At 50.8% G+C, this 25,956-nt stretch overlaps 1 protein-coding gene across 24 annotated transcripts in view; it reads right to left on the reverse strand.

Annotated features, from left to right (window-relative positions):
- Positions 1-25,956, reverse strand: part of C3H16orf96 (chromosome 3 C16orf96 homolog) — a 70,261-nt gene that overhangs the window by 25,041 nt on the left and 19,264 nt on the right. For 8 of the 24 annotated variants that reach the window (XR_014840872.1, XR_014840873.1, XR_014840874.1 and 5 more), the window contains exons 1-4: positions 10,652-14,599; positions 3,790-3,894; positions 2,090-2,176; positions 830-1,967 (exon numbers count right to left, since the gene is read on the reverse strand). Coding sequence is in view for 7 of the 24 variants with exons in the window: in XM_085017680.1 (XP_084873806.1) it covers positions 830-1,967; positions 2,090-2,176; positions 3,790-3,894; positions 10,652-11,116 (1,795 nt within the window). In the remaining 17 variants the exon portion in view is untranslated. Of the gene's footprint in view, positions 1-829; positions 1,968-2,089; positions 2,177-2,360; positions 2,845-3,587; positions 3,895-10,651; positions 15,077-25,956 lie in introns of those variants that run through there. The other 16 variants (XM_021086691.2, XM_085017681.1, XM_085017678.1 and 13 more) reach the window with 11 other exon arrangements.

Consider the following 25,956-nt stretch of genomic DNA (forward strand, 5'->3'; position numbering starts at 1 on the left):
TTTTTAGCTGCTCAAAGTTTCACTTTTTCAAGATTTGTGGAAGGGCACTGCCCATCAGAGGCGGCATCACATATGGACTTGACTTAGCGTAATTCAACTGTTATACTTGGCAGAAAGCAAAAAGCAAGATAAAGGTTCAAAGAGAGGAGGACAGTGGGTCTCAAAGTGGTTTCCCTGAGCCAAAAGCAGCCAAGCAGCATCCTCTGGAAACGATGAGGAAGGGAAACTCTGGTGCCCCACCCAGATCAACAGTTCAAAAACTGCAGGGCTGGGCCCAGCCACCTGTGCCTTACCAAGCCCTGAGGGATACATGCGGAGAACCACGGGAGAGAGCCATGCCTCTTTCCACTCCCCACAGTGAACAAATGCCCGTGAGGGGCATGAAATGGTCCTACTGCCCTCAAACACCACTGTGGTCTTTAAGGACATGTTTGCCCAGCTGTTCCTCGTCCCAGCCTGACCCCTTCCTCTGGAGTCTGTTCAGTGCTGCTAGACATTCTGCTGGTTCTGGACTTACTGAAACACTGTGCAGAAATACTGTTTTATGGGCTGCTGAAAGGGAATTTCCAAGGGTAATTCTGACTTCAGATTTTCTGCCTTAAGCACCGACCTTAGACCCTGACCACCCTCTTCTCTAGGACCTCGCTGTACACTCACTGTAAAAGGACACACTAGTAAGAGTTTAATGCTTAAGCCAAAGGAATGAATGGCTAAAGGTTAACTGGACACTTCGTTGGGAAAGGTAAACCAAGGAGAGGAGATGCTTCTCAAAGGCCACGGGGAGGGCCCTGAGCCCTTGTCACCCTTCCGGGAGCCAGGCCAGGCCTACCTAGGTAAGTCATGCGCTGCTCTAGGCTGGCTGACAGCTGGGCAAGCTCTCCTTTCAGGGAGTCGTGTCTAACGGGCATCCAGGCCATGTGGTTCATGGAGGACCTGACGGCCTTCTTCTTGTCTTCGGGGGTTGTGGCCTGTTTGGCAGCCAGCATGGCCTGGGACAGGGCCATGCCGGGTGGAGACAACGAAGGGGAGAGGATTTCCTCATAGTCCATCTCTCGCAGGTCTTCCGGCTCACCGTCATCGGTGAAGGCCACAGAGCTGGAGGCCCCGCGGGGGGACCCTGTGCCCTGGATGTCTCCCGGGACCCCTGAGGGCCCGGATGTGGCCGTGGATGTTGCTATGGTGGGCAATTTGGTGGTAGGGGTGTCCCTGATCAGCCTGGCAGCAGCCTTAGCTGCCTGGGCTGCTGATGTCGCTGCAGCTGCATAGGTGGCGGCCGCGGCAGCTGCAGTAGCAGCACTGGATTTGAGCCGCTGAAGGTCAGACTGGGGTCCCTCAGAGAGGGCCTCCTTGGGGGTCCCAGCCCTCGGGGCTCCGTCCTGAGGGACACCTACTTCCGCAGAGTCACGCTCTTCCATCTTTTCTGAGACAGACGAGAGCCTGGGAGTCTCTGCCTGGCGATACCGTGACCACAGTGAGCGAGGCCAAGCAGAACCCAGCTCCACGGCTGGGGGTGGGGCCCCAGAGCCCCGGAGCTGGGCAGGCAGGGAGCCTGGCGGGCCCAGGCCAGGCTGAAAGTAACCTAAGCCCCAGAAAGGCCCAGTGCTGGTCCCCGGCAAGTCTCTGGGAGGAGGCCAGCCACGTGGTGGTACAGGCCAGGATCCTGCTGGTGTGGGCTGAGGACCCAGTGCAGGCCCAGGTCCAGGCCTGGGCCCAGGGTCGAGCGTCTGGGGCTGTTCCCGCTCCTGGGCCTTGCTGAGTGGAACTTCTTGGGGAGACTCTTCCTCCGGTAGCTGCCCCGGGACCTGGTAATGCCAGGCGCTCTCCAGGAGCCGGGGGTGCCGGATGGCCTCAGAGACCTGGCTGCGACTCGCTGCCTTGTAGCGCTCGGGCGTCCGGAGGTCCATTTCTGGGACGTGTCCTGCAATCTGCCACAGGTCGGCATCATCCACCATCGCGGGAGCCGTTCCCTGTGGCGAAGGGGGCTGGGCTGGCAGGGCTGCTCCAGACCAGCTGGCCCGTCACCCGGCCCACTCCCTCTGCCACCTCCCCTGACCTCCACAGTGGCCGCGCCTCCTCCGCCGTCACTCACCGGGGTGAACATGGCCTCGTGGAGGCTGCTCCAGAGCACCACGTCCTCAGGCTTGGGGATGGTGACGATCCTGCTCTGCAGGGAAATCTGGGGGCGGGGAGGAGGTGGGGAAGGAGAGTTGTGAGCCTAGGGGCTCCCTCCTCCATGCTGCCCTCCACGCTTGCAAACAAATGGGCCTTTACAGACTGTTCTCTTCCCACCCTCCCTTCCCCCGGCACCCAAGCCTGGCGGACAGGGCGCTGAGGTCGGTGGATGGGTCCCAGGCCCTCACCACTTCCTCCTGCAGCACACTCATCTTCCTGTTCTGCCCTTTCAAATCTTCAGAGAAAGTGTCTATTCTTTCAGGACGTATCTGTCAAACGAGCCGAGCCTGTAAGCCAGGGCCCAGCTCAAATGAAAGGCATCAGCTCTAGGTGACTGGGAGAGAAGGAAGAACAGATCCTAAAACAAGTGTTTCCAAGTGAGTGGGAAAGGGTTCCCCGGGCAAGTAAGTCTGGGAAATAATAGGCTCAAAAAGCATTCAAGGGGCTTCTGTACTGTAGGACTCCTCAGAGCTTTTAATGGGCTAAAGCACATTAAGACTCTCCAAGACGTGGCCTGAGAAGGCACTGGTTCCCATACAGATTTGGCCACAGGTCCTTTTTAAATTTCTTGATATAGTTTCCTGACAGTGCCATTTCTTGCTCAGATGGGAGATACCCAGCCCAAGACTGAAGGTCGCACGGCTGCCATGATGATCGCATGTGTATACTGACCTGTGCATTAGGGAAAATACATTAAATCGTGTTATTTGGGGGCAAGTCACAAAACCTCAGCCACAACACCAGCCTAGGGGTGTGGAGGCCTGGCTTCTGAACCCAGCTCTGACTCATTAGCTGTGACCATACACTTCGGGGATTCTATGTTCTTCTATATCATGATAAGGAGTTGATATTCTTGTGGCTACAGAGCAAGACAGAATGTATGCCCAGGGTAGTTTGCTCTCCTTTTCAATGTGAACAGAGTTTTCTAGATGAGGAAAAAGTATTCTCTGAGTTGATGGACTATAACCTGGAGTTGCCAGCACTTAGGGAGTACCTGCCTGAGAATGAAACCAACCTGGAGGAAAGCATCACTAAGGGAGAGATGTTGATGTGGTATGAAGCACCTTGATCTGGCTGTGCCTGAAGGCATCCCTGGACTTTTCAGTAAATGAGACAATAAATTCTCTTATTTTGCCTAAGCCAGGATGAAGTAGATTTCTGTCACTTACAAATGATGTCTTAGAGTTCCTGTTGTGGCTCAGTGGTTAACGAACCCAACTACCATCCCTGGCCTCACTCAGGGGGTTAAGGATCTGGTGAGCTGTGGTGTAGGTCGTAGACACGGCTCAGACCCCACGTTGCTGTCACTCTGACATAGGCCCGTGGCTACAACTCTGATTGGACCCCTAGCCTGGGATCCTCCATATGCTGCAGGGGTGGCCCTAAAAGACACAAACACAAAAAGATGTCTTAACTCGGTGCAGGGTGAGGATCACGGTGGAAGCTGCAGAGAGTTCAGTGAGATGGGCCAAGTGGCTGGGCCTTGTCGGTCCCCTTCTCTTGCTCCCATAGCTGTGTCCTTTGACTAAGAACCATTTTCCTGGATTTACCCTGTCACCCTAACCGCCAGAGGTCCAAGCAGCGTGGCCAGTGTGCAGGATGCTGGGGAGGGTCTACCTTGCCAACGATGACCTTCAGCATGGCCACATCCTTCTTAAGGGTTTCGATGGTGACCTTGAGTGCATAAATATCAGTGAGCAAATCCTGCAGGGTCTTCATGGACTGAGGAGGAGAGAGGAAAGGAACACGTCAAGTCGGGCGTAGCGGGGGAAAGGCAAACCAAGAGCAGCAGCTCTCTGGTGAGGCCAGGCTTTAAGAGGTCCTTTGGCTCTTCCAAGGCACAGGCTGGAACACATTCAGAAAGTGACCCTGAAGTCAACAGCCCCAGAGTGGAAACAACCCAAATAATTATCAACTGAGAAACAAAGTTTGGTTGACCCATACAATGGAATATTATTTGGCAGAAAAAAAAGATACTGATACATGCGACAGATAATCCTGAAAACATGATGGTAAATGAAAAAGCGGGGCTCGAGGAGGGGCAGGAATGGAGAATGACAGCTAATGGTTAAGGGGGTTCTCTCTGGGCTGTTTAAAATGGACCGTGATAGCTGCACAATAGTGAATACAGTAAAGTCAAACTTTCTGGTCTATGGACTATATCTCAATAAAGCTTCAGAAGACAGCAGAAACTTTTTTTTTTTTTTTGTCTTTTTGCCTTTTTCTAGGGTCACTCCCGCAGCATATGGAGGTTCCCAGGCTAGGGGTCGAATTAGAGCTGTAGCTGCCGGCCTACACCACAGGCACAGCCACACCAGATCCGAGCCACGTCTGCGACCTACACCACAGCTCACGGCAATGCCGGATCCTTAACCCACTGAGCAAGGCCAGGGATCGAACCCACAACCTCATGGTTCCTAGTCGGATTCGTTAACCACTGAGCCACGACGGGAACTCTAGCAGAAACTTTTTGAGTTCCCGTCGTGGTGCAGTGGGTTAAGGATCCAGCACTGTCACTGCAGTGGCCTGGGTTGCTGCAGTGGCTCGAGTTCGATCCCTGACCCGGGAACTTCCACACGCCTCAGGTATGCCCCACCCCCAAAAGAAAAGAAAAGAAAAGAAAAGAAATAGCATTTTTGCTTTGACTGGTGGAAATTTCTATTGGATGATATTCATGGGTTACTGTAAATTTTGCTGGGAGTGACAGTGGTATTCAGAGAACAGTTTTACAAATCCTTACCTGCTATGGATGGAAAAAGCGCATTTCAGAGAAATCTCCCCAAGTCCAAATCCTCACCTATGCCTGGGTGCTTCCCCACGCTCTTGTCTCTCAAGGGACCAGATAACCTGAAGTAGGAATCATCCCCTGCCTCCTCCATTGGTAAGCACAGGGCAAACGCCAGAAAGATGGCCAGGGGGCTGCTCCATGGATTAGAGCTGCTCAGGAGAGGAGGAAGACTTCTCCTGCGGCTGCCCTAGACATGAAGCCTGCCTCTCAGAAGCCAGGCCAGAAGCTGGGAGAATAACCACAAGAGAGTAACTTGGCCCCTCAGGCCACAATCAGGGCTGGGATGGTGCAGAGTTCTAGAAAGCTGCCCTTCCTAAAAGCTGATAATTCTCTTACTCTGAAAAGGGCTTTGAGAATGTAGGCTCTGCCTGGGGGGCCAAGTGCTTACAGAAGCCTTCAGGGGCTGATAAGGGGTCCAAGGCAAACACCCCCCTGGGACAACCAGCTAGACTGGTCCACAAGGCCCCAGCGCCAGAGCTCTGGGAAATGGGAACGCTAACGCCACTTCCTTCCCAGGGAAAGAGGAATGCACCCTGGGAGGGGAAGTTCATCACTATCACTGCAGGGACTTGCGCCCTGATTCTCTAAACCCCCAAAGTGTCTTCTGTGCCCTTAAGCTTTCTGAAATTCTCAAAAACCAATTTAAATTTAAAATCATTTTAACTGTGGGATGTGCAGCAGGAGGTTTTGGCTGGAGAAATAAAATGGGGAGGGAGTTTTGAAATTTCAAATAAGCAGCAACGGCTTGGGTTGTTATAATGCCCTAACGGGACCCACAAGTTTATTTATGGAAACAAGGCCAACCAGAGCAATCTTAATAATAAACAGCGGACGTGGCCTCTCGGTTTCTCTTGTGAGGCCAGCTGCCAGGGTTATCACAGATGAGACAACCGAGGCCTCGAGGAGGCTGCCAGGGGCTCCTGCACAGCTTTAAAGGATACCAGGGAGATGGGGGCAGGGCCTGGGAACCTGCAGCTCTCGGGGGTGGGGGGGGCAGGCTGGGGATCCTGGGTCAGTGCCCTCCTCCACTGCCCCCCAGGTTACAAGACGAGGCACAGCAAACAGTGAGCACAGGGTTTCTTTTTCTTTTTTATTTTTTTAATTTATTTTTTATTTTTTGCTGTGTAAGTTCCCCAGCCAGGGATCAAACCCATACCATAGCAGTGGCAATGCTGGATCCCTAACTGCTAGGTCACCAGGGAACTCGAGCCCAGGTTTTCTAACTCAGCAGTTTTCAATGGGGTGATCTGGGCCCCAGCATGCATTTGGCAACTTCTGGAGACATTTCTGGTTATCGTGACTACGGGGCCCTCCTGGCACCTCGTGAGTAGAGGCCAAGATGTTGCTCAGGATCCCTCAGTGCACAGGACAAGTCTCAATAACCACAGAGAGTTATTTGGCCCCAAGTGTCCATCATGCCAAGAAACTGCAATCTAAGCCTGCTCAGTGAGGACCTGCCATCCTCCCCAAGTCCCCCGAGTCCCCAAGCCCCTGAGGGCTGACTCATGCGTGTGAGTCCTCCCAAACCCTCTCTCCAGAAGCCCCCTTGGTGCCTGCCCTAGCTTCCCTGCACCATTCACCCAGGCTTGGGTGGGTGCTGGGGCCCGCAGACTTGCCTTTCCCCACAAAGGGTGGCATTTGGTCTGCAGGCATGGCTGAGGTGGGCGGGGGGCGAGGGGAGTGGGGGTGGGCCGCAGGCTCTTAACTAAGCAGCTTGTGCTGCCCTAGAACCAGCTACCATGGCAACCCCAGCAATGGGTCACCGTGGTAACCCAGGCAACCTCAGCCAGGCTGGGACTTGGCAACACTCTCTAATGGGGGCGGGGACACTGGTAGGTGCACAAACAGTCCCCTGAGGGCAGCACAACCAGGTCCGAACCTGTCTACCAGCCCCCTCTGGGAGCTGGTTGGGTCGCTCTGGGTACTTGTGCATGGTAGAAGCCTTCAACCATCACGGCAGGCTGGGGGCAGGCTGCCCCAGAGGGCACCGTGTCTACCTCTCGGGCTCTAAGGCCCTGCACAACCTGCCCTTTGCCACACACACAACCATCTGTGTCTCTGTACCAACTCTTGTCTTAAAGTCTCTTCTGTCTGATGTTGGGACAGTCACTCCAGCTCTCTTCTGGCTACTGCTGGTGTGGAATATCTTTTTTCTTTTTTTCCTTTTTGGCCACGCCCAGGGCATATGGAAGTTCCTGGGCCAGGGATGGAATCCAAGCCTCAACAGTGACAATGCCGAATCTTTAACTCTTAGGCCCCCAGGGAACTCCTGGGCTATCTTCTATCCTTTTACTTCCAGCCTATCTGTCTCTGACTCAGCGTGTGTCTCTTGGAGACAGCACGTAGTTAGATGATGGTTTTCTCCTTTTAACTGATTCTGAGAATTTCTGCTCTGTGTGTGTGTGTGTGTGTGGAACACAACAAATACTAAGGTGAGCAATTCAGTGGCATTTGTTACATTCACAGGCTGTGCATCTATCACCATCATCTAGTTCCAGAACATTTTCCTTCTTTTTTTTTTTTTTTTGTCTTTTTGTCTTTTCTAGGGCCGCTCCTGCGGCACATGGAGATTCCCAGGCTAGGGGTCGAATCGGAGCTGTAGCCGCCGGCCTACACCAGAGCCACAGCAGTGTGGGATCCGAGCCGCGTCTGAGACCTACACCACACCTCACGGCAACGCCTGATCCTTAACCCACTGAGCAAGGCCAGGGATCGAACCCGCAACCTCATGGTTCCCAGTCGGATTCGCTAGCCACTGCGCCACGACGGGAACCCCTCTCCTTGTTTACTTTTAATTGCTGCAATAAACCTGAGAGGAGGAAGCAATGGCCATCCCCATCCCTTCCGGGGGGTAAGTGGCAGGGCGTCTCACACCCCCATTCCTGGGCCTTCCATCTACCCACTTGGCCCTGGTTTGGCACTGACTCGACATTTTCTAACACTGTGAGCCCAAGTGAGCTGCTTGGCGTCTGTGCCTCAATTTCCCCATCTGTAAGCTCGGGATAATATCAGCACCTGCCTCAGAGAGTTGCTAAGCAGATTAAAGGAGCCACCGGACAGCCAGCTCGCCACCAGCCCACCTGGCACAGGGTGAGGCACAGAGTGAGCACTTGTTCACCACGTGCCTCATGGTGAGACCACTCCCCCAGGGAGGGGGCCCCAGGAAGAGCGAGGGGAGAGGGGACAGTGCGGACACGGGGCCACAAAGTCCAGGAAAGTCAGGCTGCCGGATTCAGGCCTGTGTTTCTTGTGGCCTAGAGTCTGATTTCTAGGAAGGGAGCTTGCATTGTCTAAAACTTCCATCATTTCTATAAACACCTGCACCAGGGTTCCCACCTTTTCCAGCCCCTGGCTCAGAAGTGAAGCCCAGTGGCCCCTGTGTACTGATGCCTTTTGGGGTGCCTGCCAGTCCAGGCAGTGGAGCAGGCCCCCAGGAACTCTTAATTCTTAGGCATGACCCTGCCAACCTGGTCAGGAATGGACACCTGACCCCAGATGCTCCATCCCATTGTCTTGCCCAAGAATCATAAGCAGAAGACCCAGAGATTTGCAGGTGGAAGCTGAGACAGGTGTTGTCTTCGAGATGAAGGAGGATTTAGGAATGTTTCCACCCTGTGAGTCCTGCCCATCACATCTTCCTTGTACCAGTAAGAAGCCCCAGGGCTGGAGTTCCCGTTGTGGCTCAGCAGGCTAAGAACCTGACTAGTATCCATGAGGATGCAGGTTTGATCCCTGGCCTCGCTTAGCAGGGTAAGGATCTGGCACTGCCACAAACTGCGGCAGAGGTCACAGATGTGGCTCAGATCCCACGTTGCTGTGGCTGTGGTACAGGCTGCAGCTACAGCTCGGATTAGACCCCTAGCCTGGAAACTTCCATATGTCACAGGTGTGGCCCTAAAAAAACGAAGAAAGAAAAAAAGAAAGAAACCTGTGTCCTTCAAATAACATGCTGCCTCTGTTTAAAGAGAATCTCAACTCAAACGCCCATCAACACGTGAATGGTTAAACCCAGTGTGGTCTGTCCATACAACAGAATACTGTTCTGCCATAAAAAGGAATGAAGCACAGACACAGGACACATCGCGGATGTGCCTGGGAAAAGTGGCGCTCAGTGAGAGAACCAGACACAAAGGGCCGTGTACTTTGTGATTCTGTTTATACAAATGGTCCAGAGCTGTAATTCTTTAGAGCCAAAAAGGAGATCCACGCTGCTGTGGTAGGGAGCAGGGAAAGGGAGCAGTGAGGACGCGCCTCTCCTTGCAAGCCATGGATGTGGTTCAGAAGGAGAGGGGCTGCGGCCGGTTCTCCATCATCGAGGTGCCAAAGGTCACCCAGCTCCTCACCTCAACATGCCTAATTTTATGTTACGTGACTTTCACCTCAATTTATTTATTTCTTTGGGCCGTGCCTGCAGCATATGGAAGTTCCCAGGCTAGGGGCTGAAACAGAGCTGCAGCCACCAGCCTACACCACAGCCACAGCCACAGCCACAGCAATGCAGGATGCGAGCCACATCTACTTGTGGCAATGCCGGTCCCTCAGCCCCCTGAGTGAGGCCAGGGATCAAACCTGCATCCTCATGGATACTGGTTGGGTTCTTAACCCACTGAACCACAATAGGAACTCCTCATCTCAATTTAAAAAGGAAGAGTGGAGTTCCCATCATGGCACAGTGGAAACAAATCCGACTAGGAACTGTGAGGTTGTGGGTTCGATCCCTGGCCTCGCTCAGTGGGTTGAGGATCTGGCACTGCCATGAGCTATGGTGTAGGTCGCAGACTCGGCTCAGATCCTGTGTTGCTGGGGCTGTGGCGTAGGCCGGCAGCTGTAGCTCCGATTAGACCCCTAGCCTGGGGACCTCCACATGCTGCGGGTGTGACCCTAAAAAGCAAATAATAAAAATAAAAATAAAAAGGAAGTGTGTTAACCCAAGAGATCCTGGAGAGACTCCTCCGTGTGACGGCTGTTCATCCTCCTCGCCTGCCCGTGCCCTCGGAGGCCTACCCACAGGCTCTGTGCTCCAACTCCAGGCACTCCCGTTTGGCCAACGGGAGCATGGAAGGATGGAGAGAGAGGCTGGGATATTTATTTCCCAAGGTCCAACTCTTCCCCAAGGCTGTGGCGGGGAGGCAGGGGAGCATGGGTGCAGGTGGGTCTGAGTCTGAGGCCTCAGCTCAACTCCTGTTCCACTCTCACTGGCGGCCGCGCCCAGCAAATCAAGGAACACTTCTGAGTGTCCGTTTCCTCACCTACAGATCCTCAACTGTTTTTCTTTTCACTGAGCCAAGATTCACGGAACAAACCATGTGAAAGTGTACAGTTCCGTGGCATTTAGTGCATTCACGATGCCGAGCAACCACCTGCTCTCTCCAGTCCCCAAACCTTGTCATCACTCCAGACGGTAACCCTATGACCACTAAGCCATCCCCCATGCCCCTCCCTCCAGCCTCTGGCAGCCACCCACTACTATCTGCCTGCCCGAATGTGCCCACTCCAGACACTTCCCACGATGTGTGGCCCTCTTCCCTCAACACTGAGGAAGGAGGCCAGCTTGGGCTTCGGTCCTGAGTCCGAAGCTGAACTCCTCTCCCCCATTTACGGGAAGGGCCCCTCATAAGGGGCACAAGGTAGGGTGAAAGGTCTGGCAGGAGAGCCACGGGGCCGGAAGCTGCGGGAGGCCGGGAGGCTTACCTTGGCCACAGCTTCCTCATTGCCCTCCACCATCTTGCGGAGCTTTATCTGTTGCCACAGGTCCTGGGCGGGCTGGCCGGTGCCCTTGCTGCCCTCCAGTAGCTGGGAGGTAGAGGGCAGATCCTGCAGCAGGGCCAGCTGGCTCTCCATCCTGTCCACGCGGCTCACCACCTGGTCGAAGACGCTGCCAAGCCCCTGCATGGGGTTGAGGATGGGCTGGACGTCTCCCTCCCGGGGCGTGGACACGGCCTGCGGGGTCTGGAGGAAGTCCTCGTCCCCTGGGAGGACCTTCTTGAGCTCGGCCATGTGGATGTGCTCCAGGATACCCTGCAGCAGGAGGTGCAGGGCCTTGAAGTTCAGCACCCCACACTGCGGGAGGGCGATGTTGACCAGCTCCGAGAACGTGAGCGAGAAGCTCATTCTGCTGAGATTGGGGTCGGCTGGGCTGGCGTTCTGGGAGTCCATGGGGAAAAGTGAGGGCTTTCAGTACACCTGGGAGTGGACCTTTCAGGTCCTCAGGGCCCTGGAGAGCCTGCAAGTCACAGCAGTCAGGGAGAGAATGGCCTCTGTCCTGGCCAGAGCGCAGATGAGTTCCAGTTGCTAGGACACCAGAGAACATGGGCAAGCGGGTGAGCTTCCAAGCGCCTGGGGTGGGCAGGGGAGCTGCTCAGCTAACGGATAAGGACTATTCCAACAGACCAATGGGCCGCCTTTTAATTCCAGCCCTTTGGTTACATCAGACCAATGACCCTTTCTGAAGAGCGGCAGGGGAGGTGACAGAGAGGCAGCTTACTCCTCGGAAGCCAATACAACCAGAAGACGGAATTTGTGGGGTTAGGAAACCCGAGTAATCGCTCTGGCAGTGCAACGAACCAGGTGAATGTCAACGCACTCGCGGATCACGCAGCCTTGAACCTCTCATCTAACCGATGGGGATTCAGTTCTCATCAGACCCTTCTTGTGGCCTCTGTATACACACTGCATAAATGCCACGGTCGGGCAGACGGTTCATAACCGACCTCCAGAAAAGCCAGCAGGGTCCCTAGGGAAAGACCAGCCCAACTCCGGGGCAGTTTTCATGGCCTGGGGCTTGGCAATCGAGGCCCTTGTCTTTAGGATCTGGTGTCAGCCAGTTTTGTTTGTGTAACTGCCCGTGCTGTGCCCACGGATGCCTGCTGTCCACAGCCTTAAGGGCAGCAACTGCGCCTGAGAGAACCGGATGGCTCGTGGGCACAAAAGCAGGGAGTCTAAGCCCAGTCCCGCCACCCATGGGCGGCGGCGGCGCTCTGGATACCGAGATGTTCGTCCCGAGGGCCGGTTCCATCCCCCCTCCCAACCCCACTAGAAGGGGCCATGGAGGAAGAGAAAGAGCCGCGTGGAGTGGGAATGGTCTGGCTAGACGGGTTGGGGTGCTTGGTCCACTCCTGTGAATGTAACCTCACTGAACCCTGATCACAGGGCCACTCTGCCCTGTGACAGGCTCCAGACCAGATGAGACTGGCCGTGATCATGGCTGAGCTCAGACCAGAACAGGACACTCTCCAAACCACAAACATGACCACATGGCCGCTGTTCGGGCTAAGTGACTGTTGCTTCTTGACCAGCTGGACAGTTAGCTTCAATTCATTCCTCCTCGTCGCCTAAGACGGGCCAGATCCTAGGGAGTTCCCGTCGTGGTGTAGCAGAAACGAATCCGACTAGGAACCATGAGGTTGTGGGTTCCACCTCTGGCCTCACTCAGTGGGTTAAGGATCCAGCATTGCTATGAGCTGTGGTGTAGGCTGCAGAACGGCTCGGATCCTGCATTGCTGTGGCTGTGGTGTAGTCTGGCAGCTACAGCTCCGATTCAACCCCTAGCCTAGGAACCTCCATATGCCATGGGTGCGGACCTAAAAACAAACAAACAAACAAACAAGGGCCAGATCCTAGAACAAGTCCTCCACCTTAACCCTCTGTGAGATGCCCTGGCTCCCTACCAAGTTGTTAGACTAAAATTTCAGGTGCTGCCCTGACATCTTTGGGTCTCACAGGCTCCCTTGGCTTCCTCTGTTCCTGTCGGATGGGCCCCCAGCGGGCAGGGAGGGACCCCACCCCGCTAGTTCTCCCACAAGCCTGACCGGCCACACTCCGCCCATCCTCAGCCGCCCATCCTCAGCCTGAAGGGCTTCAGTTCCCGCCAGCCTGTGAAATTATTCCGACAAGACCATCTCGCCCTCCTCCAACACACACCCTGAAGACGGCCCCTGGATTCACGCCCCTGTGGTGCTCCCCCAACACTGTACCAGTGAACGTGGTCCCGGTCCTACCAGCCTACATCCTGTACACACAGGCATTTGCTCATTCCATGTCACAGAGCGGCAAGACGTGGGAAGTTGCCTGTACTGGCAGGAGATCAGATGGTGCTGAATTGAAACATTTATGATGAAAATGCCAAAAAAAAGAAAAGTCAATGCATTAGACCTGAAAGGGTCAATAAACTTTTTAAATTGTGTTATTTTGCATCTGAAAATAAAACATCTATTACAAAGACAAAAAACCTGAAGATCTGGCTGCTTGTGTTCAAGAGATCACCTCACTGGGTATTCCCAGCTTCCTGGAGGGTCTGCTGTCTCCGGGGAGGGACCCTGCCATGAGGTCAGCAGATGGCCGCTGGGAGCTAGCACCACTTGGTTCTGATGGCAGAATGCTCATTCAGACAATTTCAGGACAAACTTGTCGCTGGGACATTCTCTGAATGGTGGTTGGAGCCAGAAGCCAATTAACATGATTGAAAACAAGCAGTAGCACTTTTTTTCCCTCCCAAATAAATTGAGGTCGATGATTAAATCAGTTCTGTAAAGTGCTGTTCTGCTTCATCCCAACAAACCATATTTCATGCTCAATAAATAGCTGAGAATGCTACAGGCAGCCTCTCCTCTCTCATTCCAGGAAGAACTGAGGAGGAAGGCTTGGCTGCTGGTGGAGGATGAGAGCTCGTGGTGAATGCCTGTACTTTCTGGCTGCCTGGTGTCTGGATATTCTGCTTATTTGGGGTGGGGGTGGAGGTGGGGGAATCTCACGACTGGCACAGGTGACCTGCACCCGCTCAGAGGCTGAAGGTCCAATTAAATCCTACCTTACTCATTAAGGTCTCGTTTGTGGTTAGAGGTGAAAAATCTACAGGGCAACTGCTGGCCCTATTCTGAATTTCAGAGCCAATATTTTAAAAAACTTCTTTCAATGCAGATTGACTCTGGACTGATCCGGCATGGGGTCAGCATCAGTCTGGGTGTGGTAGGTGGAACTGCAGTGGCTCAATCACTTACCATGTGAGGCGAGATACCTGATCCAGGCAGGCCACTTACCTCCCTGAGCCTCAGCTTTCTCACCTCTAAAATGGGGCTAATGGCCCTTACCTCACTAGGATGAAGGGCACTGAAGCTGAAGGTCCAGGGGGAGTGGCACGCATCTTGGCCAGGCTCAGCTTTCCAGTTCCCACCTGAGCTGGGCTCCCCAGCCAAGACCATAATTCTGTAAGCAACCGTGACCTTCCGGTCAAGTCATTTTCTGCTCAGGTAGCCAGAGTCAGTTTCTGTTGCTTGAAGCCAAGAACCTCCAACTGAAGTGGTCATTTGTGAGGCTGGCAAAACTTGAGGAAAACACAAACGGAACTCAGCAGTGAAGGGCAGCTAGTGTCCGGAGGCGGCTACAGCCCATCAGAGCCTGTACTCACTGGGTGCCCTGATGCCCACCACTCAGGAGGGTATGTCCAGGTGGCAGGAGGGGCTGAAAGGCCCACATTTCTCCTTGGTGGAGATTAAAATTTTAGTTTACATTTGCCCTGGGACCTGGGCAAGGCGCAGTCCAGCTCCCTGAATGAGATCTCAGACCAGAGGTTTCCAGGGACTCAGGGGAGATGCCCTGGGATCTTCCAGATCCTTCCTGCCTGGAGCCACCCACGTCACATCCTTCATCGGTCCCTACTGACTCTTCCTCCAAATATGTCCCTGTTGCAGCTACTCTCCTCCTGGTCCACGGGCAGCCCTGCCGTCCTGTGCTCAGGACAACCACCACCACCGGACATGGTCCACAGGGCGCACGGCTGGATACCCTCTCGCTTCTTTGGCTTCCACTCATAGCAGCGCTCTTTGCTTTCTGGCTACAGCACATGGACTTTCTTTCCTTTTTTGATTGTGTTAAAATACACCTTATGTGAAATTCACCATTCTAATCATTGTAAATGGGCAGTTTAGTGGCGTCAAGTACGTGCGCGTTGTTGTGCAATCCTCATCACCCATCTCTGCATTTTTCTCATCCTCCCCAGCGACCTCTGCACCCACAGCACAGTAACTCCCCACCGTCCTTTCACTTCTGTCCCTGTGAGTGTGACGAAGCGAGGTGCCTCGTGTAAGCGAAGTCACACAGAATTTGTCTTTGGTTCCTGGCTTTTTTTACTGAGCATAATGTCCTCAAGGTTCATCCATGCTGCAGTGTGTGTGCGAATTTCCCTCCTTCTGAAGGTTGAATAATATTTCATTGTATGTGTATGACACCCTTGGCTTATCCATTCATTCACTGATGGATGATGGACACTTGAGCTGCTTCCATACCTCAGCTATTATAATGTTGCTGTGAACATGGGTGTATTTGAAATGCCTGGTGAAGTCTCTGCTTTCAACCCTCTTGGGTGTATACCCAGAAAGGGAACTGCTGAATCATATGGTAATTGCATGGATAATTTTTTGATGGACTGCCATACTGTTTTCCATGGTGGCTGCATTGTTTTACATTCCCACCAGCCACTCATAAAGATGCCAATGTTTCTGTATCTCATCAAAAGGTGCTATTTTCAGAGTTCCTGTTGTGGCTCAGTGGTTAAGGAACTTGACTAGTATCCACAAGGACATGGATTTGATCCCTGGCCTCACTCAGTGGGTTAAGGATCCAGCATTGCCGTGAGCTGCGGTGTAGGTTGCAGACATGGCTCGTATCCTGAGTTACCATGGCTGTGGTGTAGGCCGGCAGCTGCAGCTCCAATTCGACCCCTAGCCTGGGAACCTCCATGTGCCATGGGTGCGGCCCTAAAAAAAAAAAAGAACTTGCTTTTTTTCTGTTTTTCTGATTATAATAATTCTAATACTAATCAGTGGTTATCACATTGTGGTTTTGACTTGTATTTCTTTAATGATTAGGAATGCTGAACAGCTTTTCATGTGCTTATTGGCCATTCGTATATCTTCTTTGGAGAAACATTTTTTTTTTTCCTAGGGCTGCTCCCGCGGCATATGGAGGTTCCCAGGCTAGGGGTCTAATCAGAGCTGTAACTGCCAGCCTACACCACAGGCACAGCAACACAGGATCCTTAACCCACTGAGCGAGGCCAGGGATTGAACCTGCAACCTCATGGTTCCTGATATGATTCATTAACCACTGAGCCACGACGGGAACTCCTGGAGAAACATTTATTCAAGTCCTTTGCTCTTTTTTTTTTTTTTGGTCTTTTGTCTTTTTTTAGGGCCGCACCCACAGCATATGGAGGTTCCCAGGCTAAGGGTCAAATTGGAGCTATTGCTGTCAGCCTACACGACAGCTCACGGCAACGCCAGATCCTTAACCCACTGAGCAAGGCCAGGGATCAAACCCGCAACCTCATGGTTCCTAGTTGGATTCATTTCCATGAGCATAATGGGAACTCCCTTTTGCTCGTTTTTCAATCAGGTCACTTGTGGGGGTTTTTGTTGTTGAGTTATATATTCTAGATATTAACCACTTATCACACATATGATTTTCTTTCTTTTTTTCTTTTTTCTTTTTTTTTTTTTTGTCTTTTTGCCTTTTCCAGGGCCCCTCCCGCGGCATATGGAGGTTCCCAGGCTAGGAGCTGTAGCCGCCAGCCTACACCACAGCCACAGCAACGCGGGATCCGAGCCACATTTGCAACCCACACCACAGCTCCACGGCAACGCCAGATCCTTAACCCACTGAGCAAGGCCAGGGATTGAACCCGCAACCTCATGGTTCCTAGTCGGATTCGTTAACCACTGAGCCACGACGGGAACTCCTCTCTTTTTCTTTTTTTGTCTTTTTAGGGCTGCACCTGCAGCATATGAAGTTTCCAGGCTAGGGGTCAAATCAGACCTGCAACTGCGGGCCTACACCACAGCCACAGCAACAGGGGATCAAAGCCTTGTCTGCAACTGCTGTAGTGTACACAGCTCACGGCAACACTGGATCCTTAACCCACTGAGGGTGGCCAGGGATCAAAACTGCATCCTCATGGATACTAGTTGGGTTCATTACCACTGAGCCACAACGAGAACTCCCTAAAATTTTCAAGTTAACTTTTTTAGTTCCCTTCCTTATCCTAATTCTTCCTGCCCCAGGCCCTTCGCACATGTAGTCTCTCTGCCTGAAACACTTTTCCTTCCCATCTTCATCTGGGAAAGGAAACTTCTACTTATCCTTCAGACTTCAGCTCATCCATCACTTTTTTGTGCATGTGTGTGTGCTTTTTAGGGCCACACCTGCAGCATATGGAAGTTCCCAGGCTAGGGGTGTCAAATCAGAGCTGTAGTTGCCGGCCTACACCACAGCCACAGCAACAGGGATCTGAGCCACATGTGCGGCCTACACCACCACTCATGGCAATGCCGGATCCTTAACCCACTGTGCGAGGCCAGGCACTGAACCTGAATCCTCACGGATCCTAGTTGGGTTGGTTTCTGCTGAGCCACAACGTGAACTCCTCATGCATCACTTTCTAAGGGAAGCTTTCCCCACCTCCTTGATATAGTAAGTGTCCCCTCCTCTGGAATCTTAGCACTTTTCCTATCTTTATTTTTTCACACACTTGTCATTGACATCTGTGTGCCTGATTACTGCCATTCTCCCCCATGACCCTGTGAGTTCCCAGAGACAGATACAATCCAGTAAGACATGGCTTCTACCAAGTACACAGTAGGTGCTCATTAAATACCAACTGACTGGATGAACAAAACAGTCACTTGCAGAGAGCCTTTTTCCTCGGAAGGGCCACAGATGGAGACATCTGTTTCTTTTGACAAGCTTCCAGGTGAGTACAGGAAGGCTGCCCTAACCACACTGAACCGTCCTTGTTGACTCACGTAGGGTAGAACAAGTACCACAAAACAACTTGAAGAAAACGCGAAGCTTCAAACTATGCACTTTAACAATGTGTTCCGAGAACCACTGTGATCAGACGCTGAATTTACAGTGTCTTTAATTCAAACAATACTACCACAGTATACTGTTTCTGATGATAAGTCAGCTGTTAATCTCATTTGTCTTCTCTAGTAGATGATGCCGCTCTCCTCTTGCTCTTTTCAAGGCTGTTTCCTTTTTTGGGGGACAGGGGACGGGGGGGGGCACACCCATGGCATGTGGAAGTTCATGGGCCAAAGACTGAACCTGTGCCACTGCAGTAGCCAGAGCCACAGCAGTGACAATGCTGCATCCTTAACCTGCTGAGCCACAGGGAACACCTTTGTTTCGTCTTTTAACCATGACGAGCGTGGGTATGGATCCTTGCATTTGTCCTACTAGGTGCTTTTTGAGATTGTTGGATGTGTAGATTAATTTTTTTTAAGTACATTTGGGGACTTTTAAGGCATTGTTTCTTTGACTATTTTTTCTGCTCCTCTTCTCTCCTTTCCTTATGCTACTCCTATTACACATGTTGGTGCACATTTCTCTGAGGCTCTGTTCAATTTTCTTCATTTTATTTTCTACCTTTCAGACTGAATAATCTCTATCAATCTAGCTTCAAGCAGTTCCCGTCGTGGCTCAGTGGGTAACAAATCCTACTAGGAACCATGAGGTTGCGGGTTTGATCCCTGGCCTTGCTCAGTGGGTTAAGGATCCAGCATTGCCATGAGCTGTGGTGTGGGTTGCAGATGCAGCTCAGATCCCACGTTGCTGTGGCCGTGGCAAAGGCTGGCAGCTACAGCTCTGACTGGACGCCTAGCCTGGGAATCTCCATATGCTGCAAGTGTGGCCCTAAAAAGAAAAAAACAAAACAAAACAAAAAAAAACAAAAAAAAAGAAAGAAAACATATGATCTGGAGTTCCCATTGTGGTGCTATGGGATCAACAGCATCTCTGCCACACCAACACACAGCTTTGATCCCTGGCCCAGCACAGTATGTTAGAGGATCCAGCATTGCCACAGCTGTAGCACAGGTCACAACTGCAGCTCAGATCTGATCCCTAGCCTAGGAACTCCATATGCCATGGGGCAGTCAGAAAAGAAAAAGAAAAGAAAAGAAAACTTAAATAATTTACTGGAGGTCACGAAGAAGCTAAGAAGTGGCAGGGCCAGGATTTGAATCTAAGGTCTCAGCTCTCATGGGGCATCTGACAGAAATATACTCATGCCATGCACTTGAAAGTCTGTGACGGTAATATCAGAAATTAGCCAAAAATTCTCCCCTGGGAATTACTCAGATACCCATGAACAGCAAAGCAGACAGACTGTGTCTATTCAAACAATGGGCTATCATATGACAATGAGAATAAACACTGACAGCTACATCCAACAACACGGAAGTCTTTCATAGGTATACAACAGAGCCAAAGAAGCCAAATACAAAAGAGCTCATACTATATGAACCCATTTCTATAACAATTACAAAAAGGGAGAAAACTAATGCTTGCTGCTAGAAATCAGGAGGAGGATGACCCTGCAGTGACCTCATGCCTGGAAGGGAGTGTGAGGCAGGTTGCTGGGAGGTAGATACATCAGTGTGTTCAGTTTGTGACAATGCACTGTGCCATATGCTTTTTTTGACTGCACCTGCAGTATGTGGAAGCTCCCAGGTCAGGGATCGAACTTGAGCCACAGCAGTGACACCACCAAGTCCTTAACCGCTATGCTGCCAGGGAACTCTACACACACTTCTGTTCTTTTCTTTTTCCTTTTTTTTTTTTTTCTTTCTCTCTCTTTAGGGCCGCGCCCATGGCATATGGAGGTTCCCAGGCTGGGGGTTGAATCGGAGCTGTAGCTGCCAGCCTACGCCAGGGCCACAGCAACGTGGGATCTGAGCAACGTCTGCGACCTATAACCACAGCTCACGGCAACGCCGGATCCTTAACCCAATGAACAAGGCCAGGGATCGAACTGTATCCTCATGTATCCTCATGGATGCCAGTCAGGTTCGTTAACCGCTGAGCCACGATGGGAACTCCTGCGCTTCTAATACAAAGCTCTCTTCTGTGTCAAAGGTCTGGGAATCCTGTGACAACAGCAAACAAATTCAATCACCTAATAATGTGGATTCCGCAGGGGCAGCGGGCTCCCTTTCTGTCCTATGCTGGATGACATGATAGAATTTTGCAAAAAGTGGGCCTGAGTCTGACAGCTTCCTCTCTCACCTTGTTCATGCTGGCTTGTACTGTTGCTGGAGAAAAGCCTGGGAGGTGAGGAATCAGTCTAGGGCCACAGAGCTCAGGTCTGCCAGCCACCAGCTCTGCAACTCTAATCATGTTACCCCCTGGCTTAGCTTCACGTAAATGCACATAGGCTCCTTGTGGGAATGGAAAGAGCTTAACACGGTACCTGGTACAAAGTAAATGCTCGGTGACATTAGTTGCAGCTCTCAAAATGGTCACATGACTGTGTTTGAGGATACTGAGCTGGTGATGCACCAGCCTGGTAGGTGGTGGTAGGGGAATAAGGAGGACGCAGAGAACTGTGGGAGGAGATAGAGGCTTGGGCTTTGCTCCAACGGGCAGAACCCTCTATTACCGGGAGTGCTGCATTACACAACTGTACCTGATACGCTTCAACTGGCTCCAACTTCTAAGAGAAGATACAAAACCAGGCAAAACAAACCTATTCATAGAAGTCCGGCTAGTGTCTTCCTCGTGGGAAGATAGTGAGTGGAAGAGGGCACAGAGGAGGATGCTGGGGAAAGGAGGTCCCACTGTGTCTTGACCTGGTGCATGAATTTCTCAAAATGCATCCAATTCACTCCTCAAGGTCCTCTCCTCTGGGTCTCAATATAAGAATCAGCCCTGGAGTTCCCATTGTGGCACAGCGGAAACAAATCTGACTAGCATCCATGAGGACACAGGTTTGATCCCTGGCCCTGCTTAGTGGGTGAAGGATCCAGCATTGCCGTGAGCTGTGATGTAGGTTGCAGGCATGGCTCAGATCTGGTGTTACTGTGGCTGTGGTGTAGGCCAGCTGCTGCAGCTCTGTTTAGACCCCTAGCCTGGGAACCTCCATACGCCGAGAGTGTGGCCCTAAAAAAGACCAAAAAAAAAAAAAAAAAGAATCAGCCCTAATTTTAGCTTTGGATGAAGAGAACCGAACTACAAAGGCTGATTATCACGCTGGCTCGGTGTTCTGTAATGCAGGCTCCGAGTCCAGAAGGAGAGGCCAGCAGGGGAAACCACCGCCTCACGTGCACCATCGTTTTGCCAGCAGATGGCACTGGTTTAGAGAGGATGCAGCAGCTCCGGCTTTTCCCACTCTGGGCAGTTTTCTGCACAACTGGGGAGGCAAAGCTGGGAAGAAAGTTCTCAGGAACCCTGTGGGGCGGCCTTCTTGAAGGCCAACAGCTGTTCATCCAGCAGAAGGAAGATGATCCAGCGCCAGGGGCCCAAAGGCGCCTGTCCCCGAAGGCCAGGGCCTGAGGTGTTCCAGCTGCCCCCAGTTATAGTCAAATCTGGACTAGAAACAAAAGGGCGGCTGGCCTTGCAGAACAGAGGGCGGAGGGCAGAGGGCGGAGAAGGCAGGTGATGTGGACAGAGCAACATGAGCGCATTCATTCATGAGGAGGGGGATATCTGCAGAAAGTGAATGCTCCCCCAGAAAAGATGAGATTAAGCAGTTAGGCTGCCGGGCCGCCAATGACAGCTCCTGTCACCTCCTGGGACAGTCCTGGGACCCTGGTGGCAGAAATGCCCAGATGATTCGACAGCAAATAACACGGGTAACATCATCCTCTCTCTGCACAGAAGGGGTGGGGGCTTGGCTTTACTTTTTTGTTCCGTTATGTGTCTGTCTCATTTCTTCTGAGTCGCTTGGGTATAGTCTCTCTTTTTCTTTTTTCTTTTGGCAAGTGCTGTAAGATCTAATTCACATTCAGTCTTTTTTTTTTTTTTTTTGCCGTTTCTTGGGCAGCTCCCACAGCAGATGGAGGTTCCCGGACTAGGGGGTCGAATTGGAGCCATAGCCGCTGGCCTATGCCAGAGCCATAGCAATGCGGGATCCGAGCCGTGTCTGCAACCTACACCACAGCTCATGGCAACGCCAGATCCTTAACCCACTGAGCAAGGCCAGGGATCAAACCCACAACCTCATGGTTCCCAGTCGGATTCGTTAACCACTGAGCCACGATGGGAATTCCACATCCAGCCATTTAAATGTACAATTCAACAGCATTTGGTACACACAGAGTTGTGCAATCATCATGACAAACAACTTGAGAACATGCCTCTCTCTCCAAAATAAAACTCATACCCACTAGCAGTCACCTCCACCTTCCTGAGCTCTCCCAGCCGGAGGCAATCACTAATCTTTCCACCTCTACAGATCTGCCTATTCTGAACACTTATCTCACATAAATGGAAACATACAATACACGGTCTTGCATGGCTGATGTCTTTCGAGGATGTCTTCCAGGCTCATCCATGCTGCAATCTCTGTCAGAATTTCATTCCTTTTTATGACTGAATAACATTCTATTGCGTGGACAGACCACATTCTGTTGATCTATTTATTAGTTAATAGATTGCTTCCACTTTTTTGGCTACAGTGAATATGAACTTTCAAGCCATGAATATGAACAAATGTCATGGATATTTGTGTACAAGGTTTTTTGGAGTTTTTTTGTCTTTTTAGGGCCGCACCTGCACCATATGGAGGTTCCCAGACTAGGGGTTCAATCGGAGCTGTAGCTGCTGGCCTACACCACAGCCACAGCAATGTGGGATCTGAGCCGCACCTACGACCTACGCCACAGCTCACAGCAACTGTCTTAACCCACTGAGCAAGGCCAGGGATCTGAGTCCTTATGGGTACTAGCCAGGTTTGTTTATCACTGAGCTACAGCAGGAACTTCTGTGCACAAGTTTTTGTGTGGACATATGCTTTCATTTCTCTTGGGCATATTCCTAAGCCTCGAATTGCTGTGTTTAATCTTTTGATCACATTTGCCTTTAGTCAGAAGTGCAAATGGAATTCAATCATCTCATCTGTTCCTTGAGTAGCAGCAAGTGGGAGGTGGCAATCACATTTTTGTGAGGACTGAGGCCCAGGGCACTCAAAGCATAGCAAACATGACTGCTACCATGTGTACTGAGGGCCAGGATGTGCCAAGCACCACACAGAGTGGCCCAGCTACAGTAAGCCTGTCCATCTCCATAAAGCTGGTCTTACATTTAATCCCATTTTTGCAGTTAGAAATATTAAGTCTTTTGAACAAGGCCACGTAGTGGTTCAGCCCCAAAACCCACACCCGGTTCCACTTTACCAAATATTAGGCTCTCGCTGGTGCTCAAACCCTCTGCCATTTGGTGGACTCTGGAGGGTCAGCAAACCTGCACCAGCCTCTGGCATGCTAAGGTCTGCATGTCCTGTCCTACTCCACGGGACACTTGGCACCACCCTTTGCCCTCCCTCCTCTTTGCCCCTTCTCGGTCTCTGTGGCTCTTTCCTCTGGATCCACCCTAGGGCCCCTTCCCTTCCTAACGGGTCTTTCTGCCTCCAATTTCTACCCCTCCCACACTGCCAGGATGATCTAGCTAAAGCGCAGATCTGGTCACCTCGCTCAGCTTTCTCTCTGTTTCCCGCAACTCCTGAACAGGATAAGTTCTACATTCCATAGACTGGTCTGTGAGACCCTCGTCTTTCCTGGCCCACCCCCCTCCCATTTCATACCCCACACTCCAGCCATAAACCACTGCGTGCACTTCCCTGAGACACGCTGCATTCTTTCTCTGGGACTTTGCATAAGCAGTTCTCACTGCTTGGAATGCCTTTCCCTACTTCTGCCACCTGGGGACCTCCTACACAACCTTCAAGTCCCAAGCCAATGTCTAGCTCCTCTTCCATGCCCCCACCCCATGGTCTGGGTGCTTCCTTCCTGGCCTTTCAAAGCACTTTGTTGTGCAGTCTTCAACACAAGCTGTTATATTAATCTCCTTTGCTGGACTGTGTGCACTTAGAGAACAGAGATTGGGCTTTATACCATTCTGTATATTTCCAGGCCTAGAACAAGATATTGCTTGGTTGAATGAGTAAATGAATAAATGTTCCATATCTTCACTGTCCAATACAGTGTTACAGCTGTCTGTGGCTATTAAGCCTGTGAGATGTAACTGGCTCAAACTGAGATGCTCTGTAAGTATAAAACTCACACTGGATTTCAAAGACTTGGTGCAGGAAAAATAAGAACGTAGCGTATCTCAGTGATAATCTTTCATAGAGATTAAATATTGAAACAATAATATTTTGCATATATTGGGTTAAGTTAGTGAAATTAATATCACTTGTTTATTTTTACCTTTTTAATGTGCTTAGTAGAAAATTTTTTTTGCTTTTTTGTTTTGTTTCGTTTTTTTGTTTTTTTAGGTCCACACCTGCAGCATATGGAAGTGCCCAGGCTAGGGGTCAAATCGGAGCTGTGGCTGCCAGCCTACACCACAGCCACAGCAACATGGGATCTGAGCTGCATCTGTAACCTATACCACAGCTTATGGCAAAGCCGGATTTTTAACCCACTGAGCAAACCCACATCCTCATGGATACTAGTCAGAATCATTTCCACTACACCACAACAGGAACTCCAACAGAAACTTTCAAAATTACATATATGCTGGTCTCCCAGCTTCCTAATTGCTTCTCTTGATTTAAGCACACTCCACACAGCAATCAGAATGATTCCTTAAGGAGTTCTCTTGTGGTATAGTAGGTTAAGGATCCAGCATTATCACTGCAGTGGCTCAGATCGCTGCGGTGACATGTGTTTGAGCCCTGACCTGGGAACTTCCACATTCCTTGGGTGTGGGGAAAAAAAAAAAGATTCTTTAAAATGTCAAATGAGGAGTTCCCCTGTGGTACAGTGCATTAAGGATCCAGTGTTGCGCAGGTCACAGCTGTGGCTTTAATCTGATCCCTGGCCCAGGAACTTCCATATGCCATGGGTGGAACAAAAAAAAAATTTTTTTAAACTTATTAAATGTCAAATGAATCATATACAGTTGTGTTTCATTATTAGTGGTAGTTATGGTCTATAAAATCGCTGCAACTTCTCAGCCATAAAAAAGAATGAAATAATGCCACTGCAACAATATGAATAACCTAGAGATTATCATATGTGAAGTAAGCCAGAAAGACCAATACTATATGCTATGACTTAAAATTATACAAATGAATTTATTTACAAAACAGAAACAGACTTACAGACAGAAAACTCACAGATTCATGGTTACCAAAGGGGAAAAGGGATAGGGGAGGTAAACTAGAAGTTTGAGATTAGCAGTTACAAACTACTATATATAAAAAAGATAAACAACAAAGTCCTACTGTATAGCACAGGGAACGAGATTCAATATCCTATAATAAACCACAATGGAAAAGAATATAAAAAGAAAAAATACATATATCTGAATCACTCTGCCCTACACCAAAAACTAACACAACCACTGTAAATCAACTATACTTCAATTTTTTTTTTTTTTTTTTTTTTTGTCTTTTTGCTATTTCTTTGGGCTGCCCCCACGGCATATGGAGGTTCCCAGGCTAGGGGTCGAATCGGAGCCGCAGGCCCCGGCCTACGCCAGAGCCACAGCAACGCAGGATGCGAGCCGCGTCTGCAACCTACACCACAGCTCACGGCAATGCCGGATCCTTAACCCACTGAGCAAGGGCAGGGACCGAACCCGAAACCTCATGGTTCCTAGTGGATTCGTTAACCACTGCGCCACGACGGGAACTCCTATACTTCAACTTTTAAAAAGAAATCGCTGCAAACACTGAATTAGTGAATACTGAACCACTGCTCCCAGGCGAAGTGCAGGGTAAGGTTCCTGCCACCCAGTGATCACATTTGCATCAGCTCATTAACATATATCCATGTTTTGAGTGTTTCTGTTTAAAAACACCCTATCTCATATACCTTATTTCTTCAGTAACATAGAACTCAAGGCCCAGAGCACTATAACTCGTGCCTGAACAGTTTATCCAACACAGGTATTTTCTGTGTAAAGCACATCACGGCCTTCTTGCCCTCAGGAACACGGACCAGAGCTTCAGTGCCATGTTTGAGGGCCATATGAAACAGCAAAACCAACCAAAAGCA

This window comes from Sus scrofa, chromosome 3, assembly GCF_054392235.1.
Source record: "Sus scrofa isolate SSC_HxYL_T2T_F1_AM1 chromosome 3, Sscrofa_HxYL_maternal_Yorkshire_Landrace_v2.0, whole genome shotgun sequence".
In the NCBI taxonomy this organism is placed as follows: Eukaryota; Metazoa; Chordata; class Mammalia; order Artiodactyla; family Suidae; genus Sus; species Sus scrofa.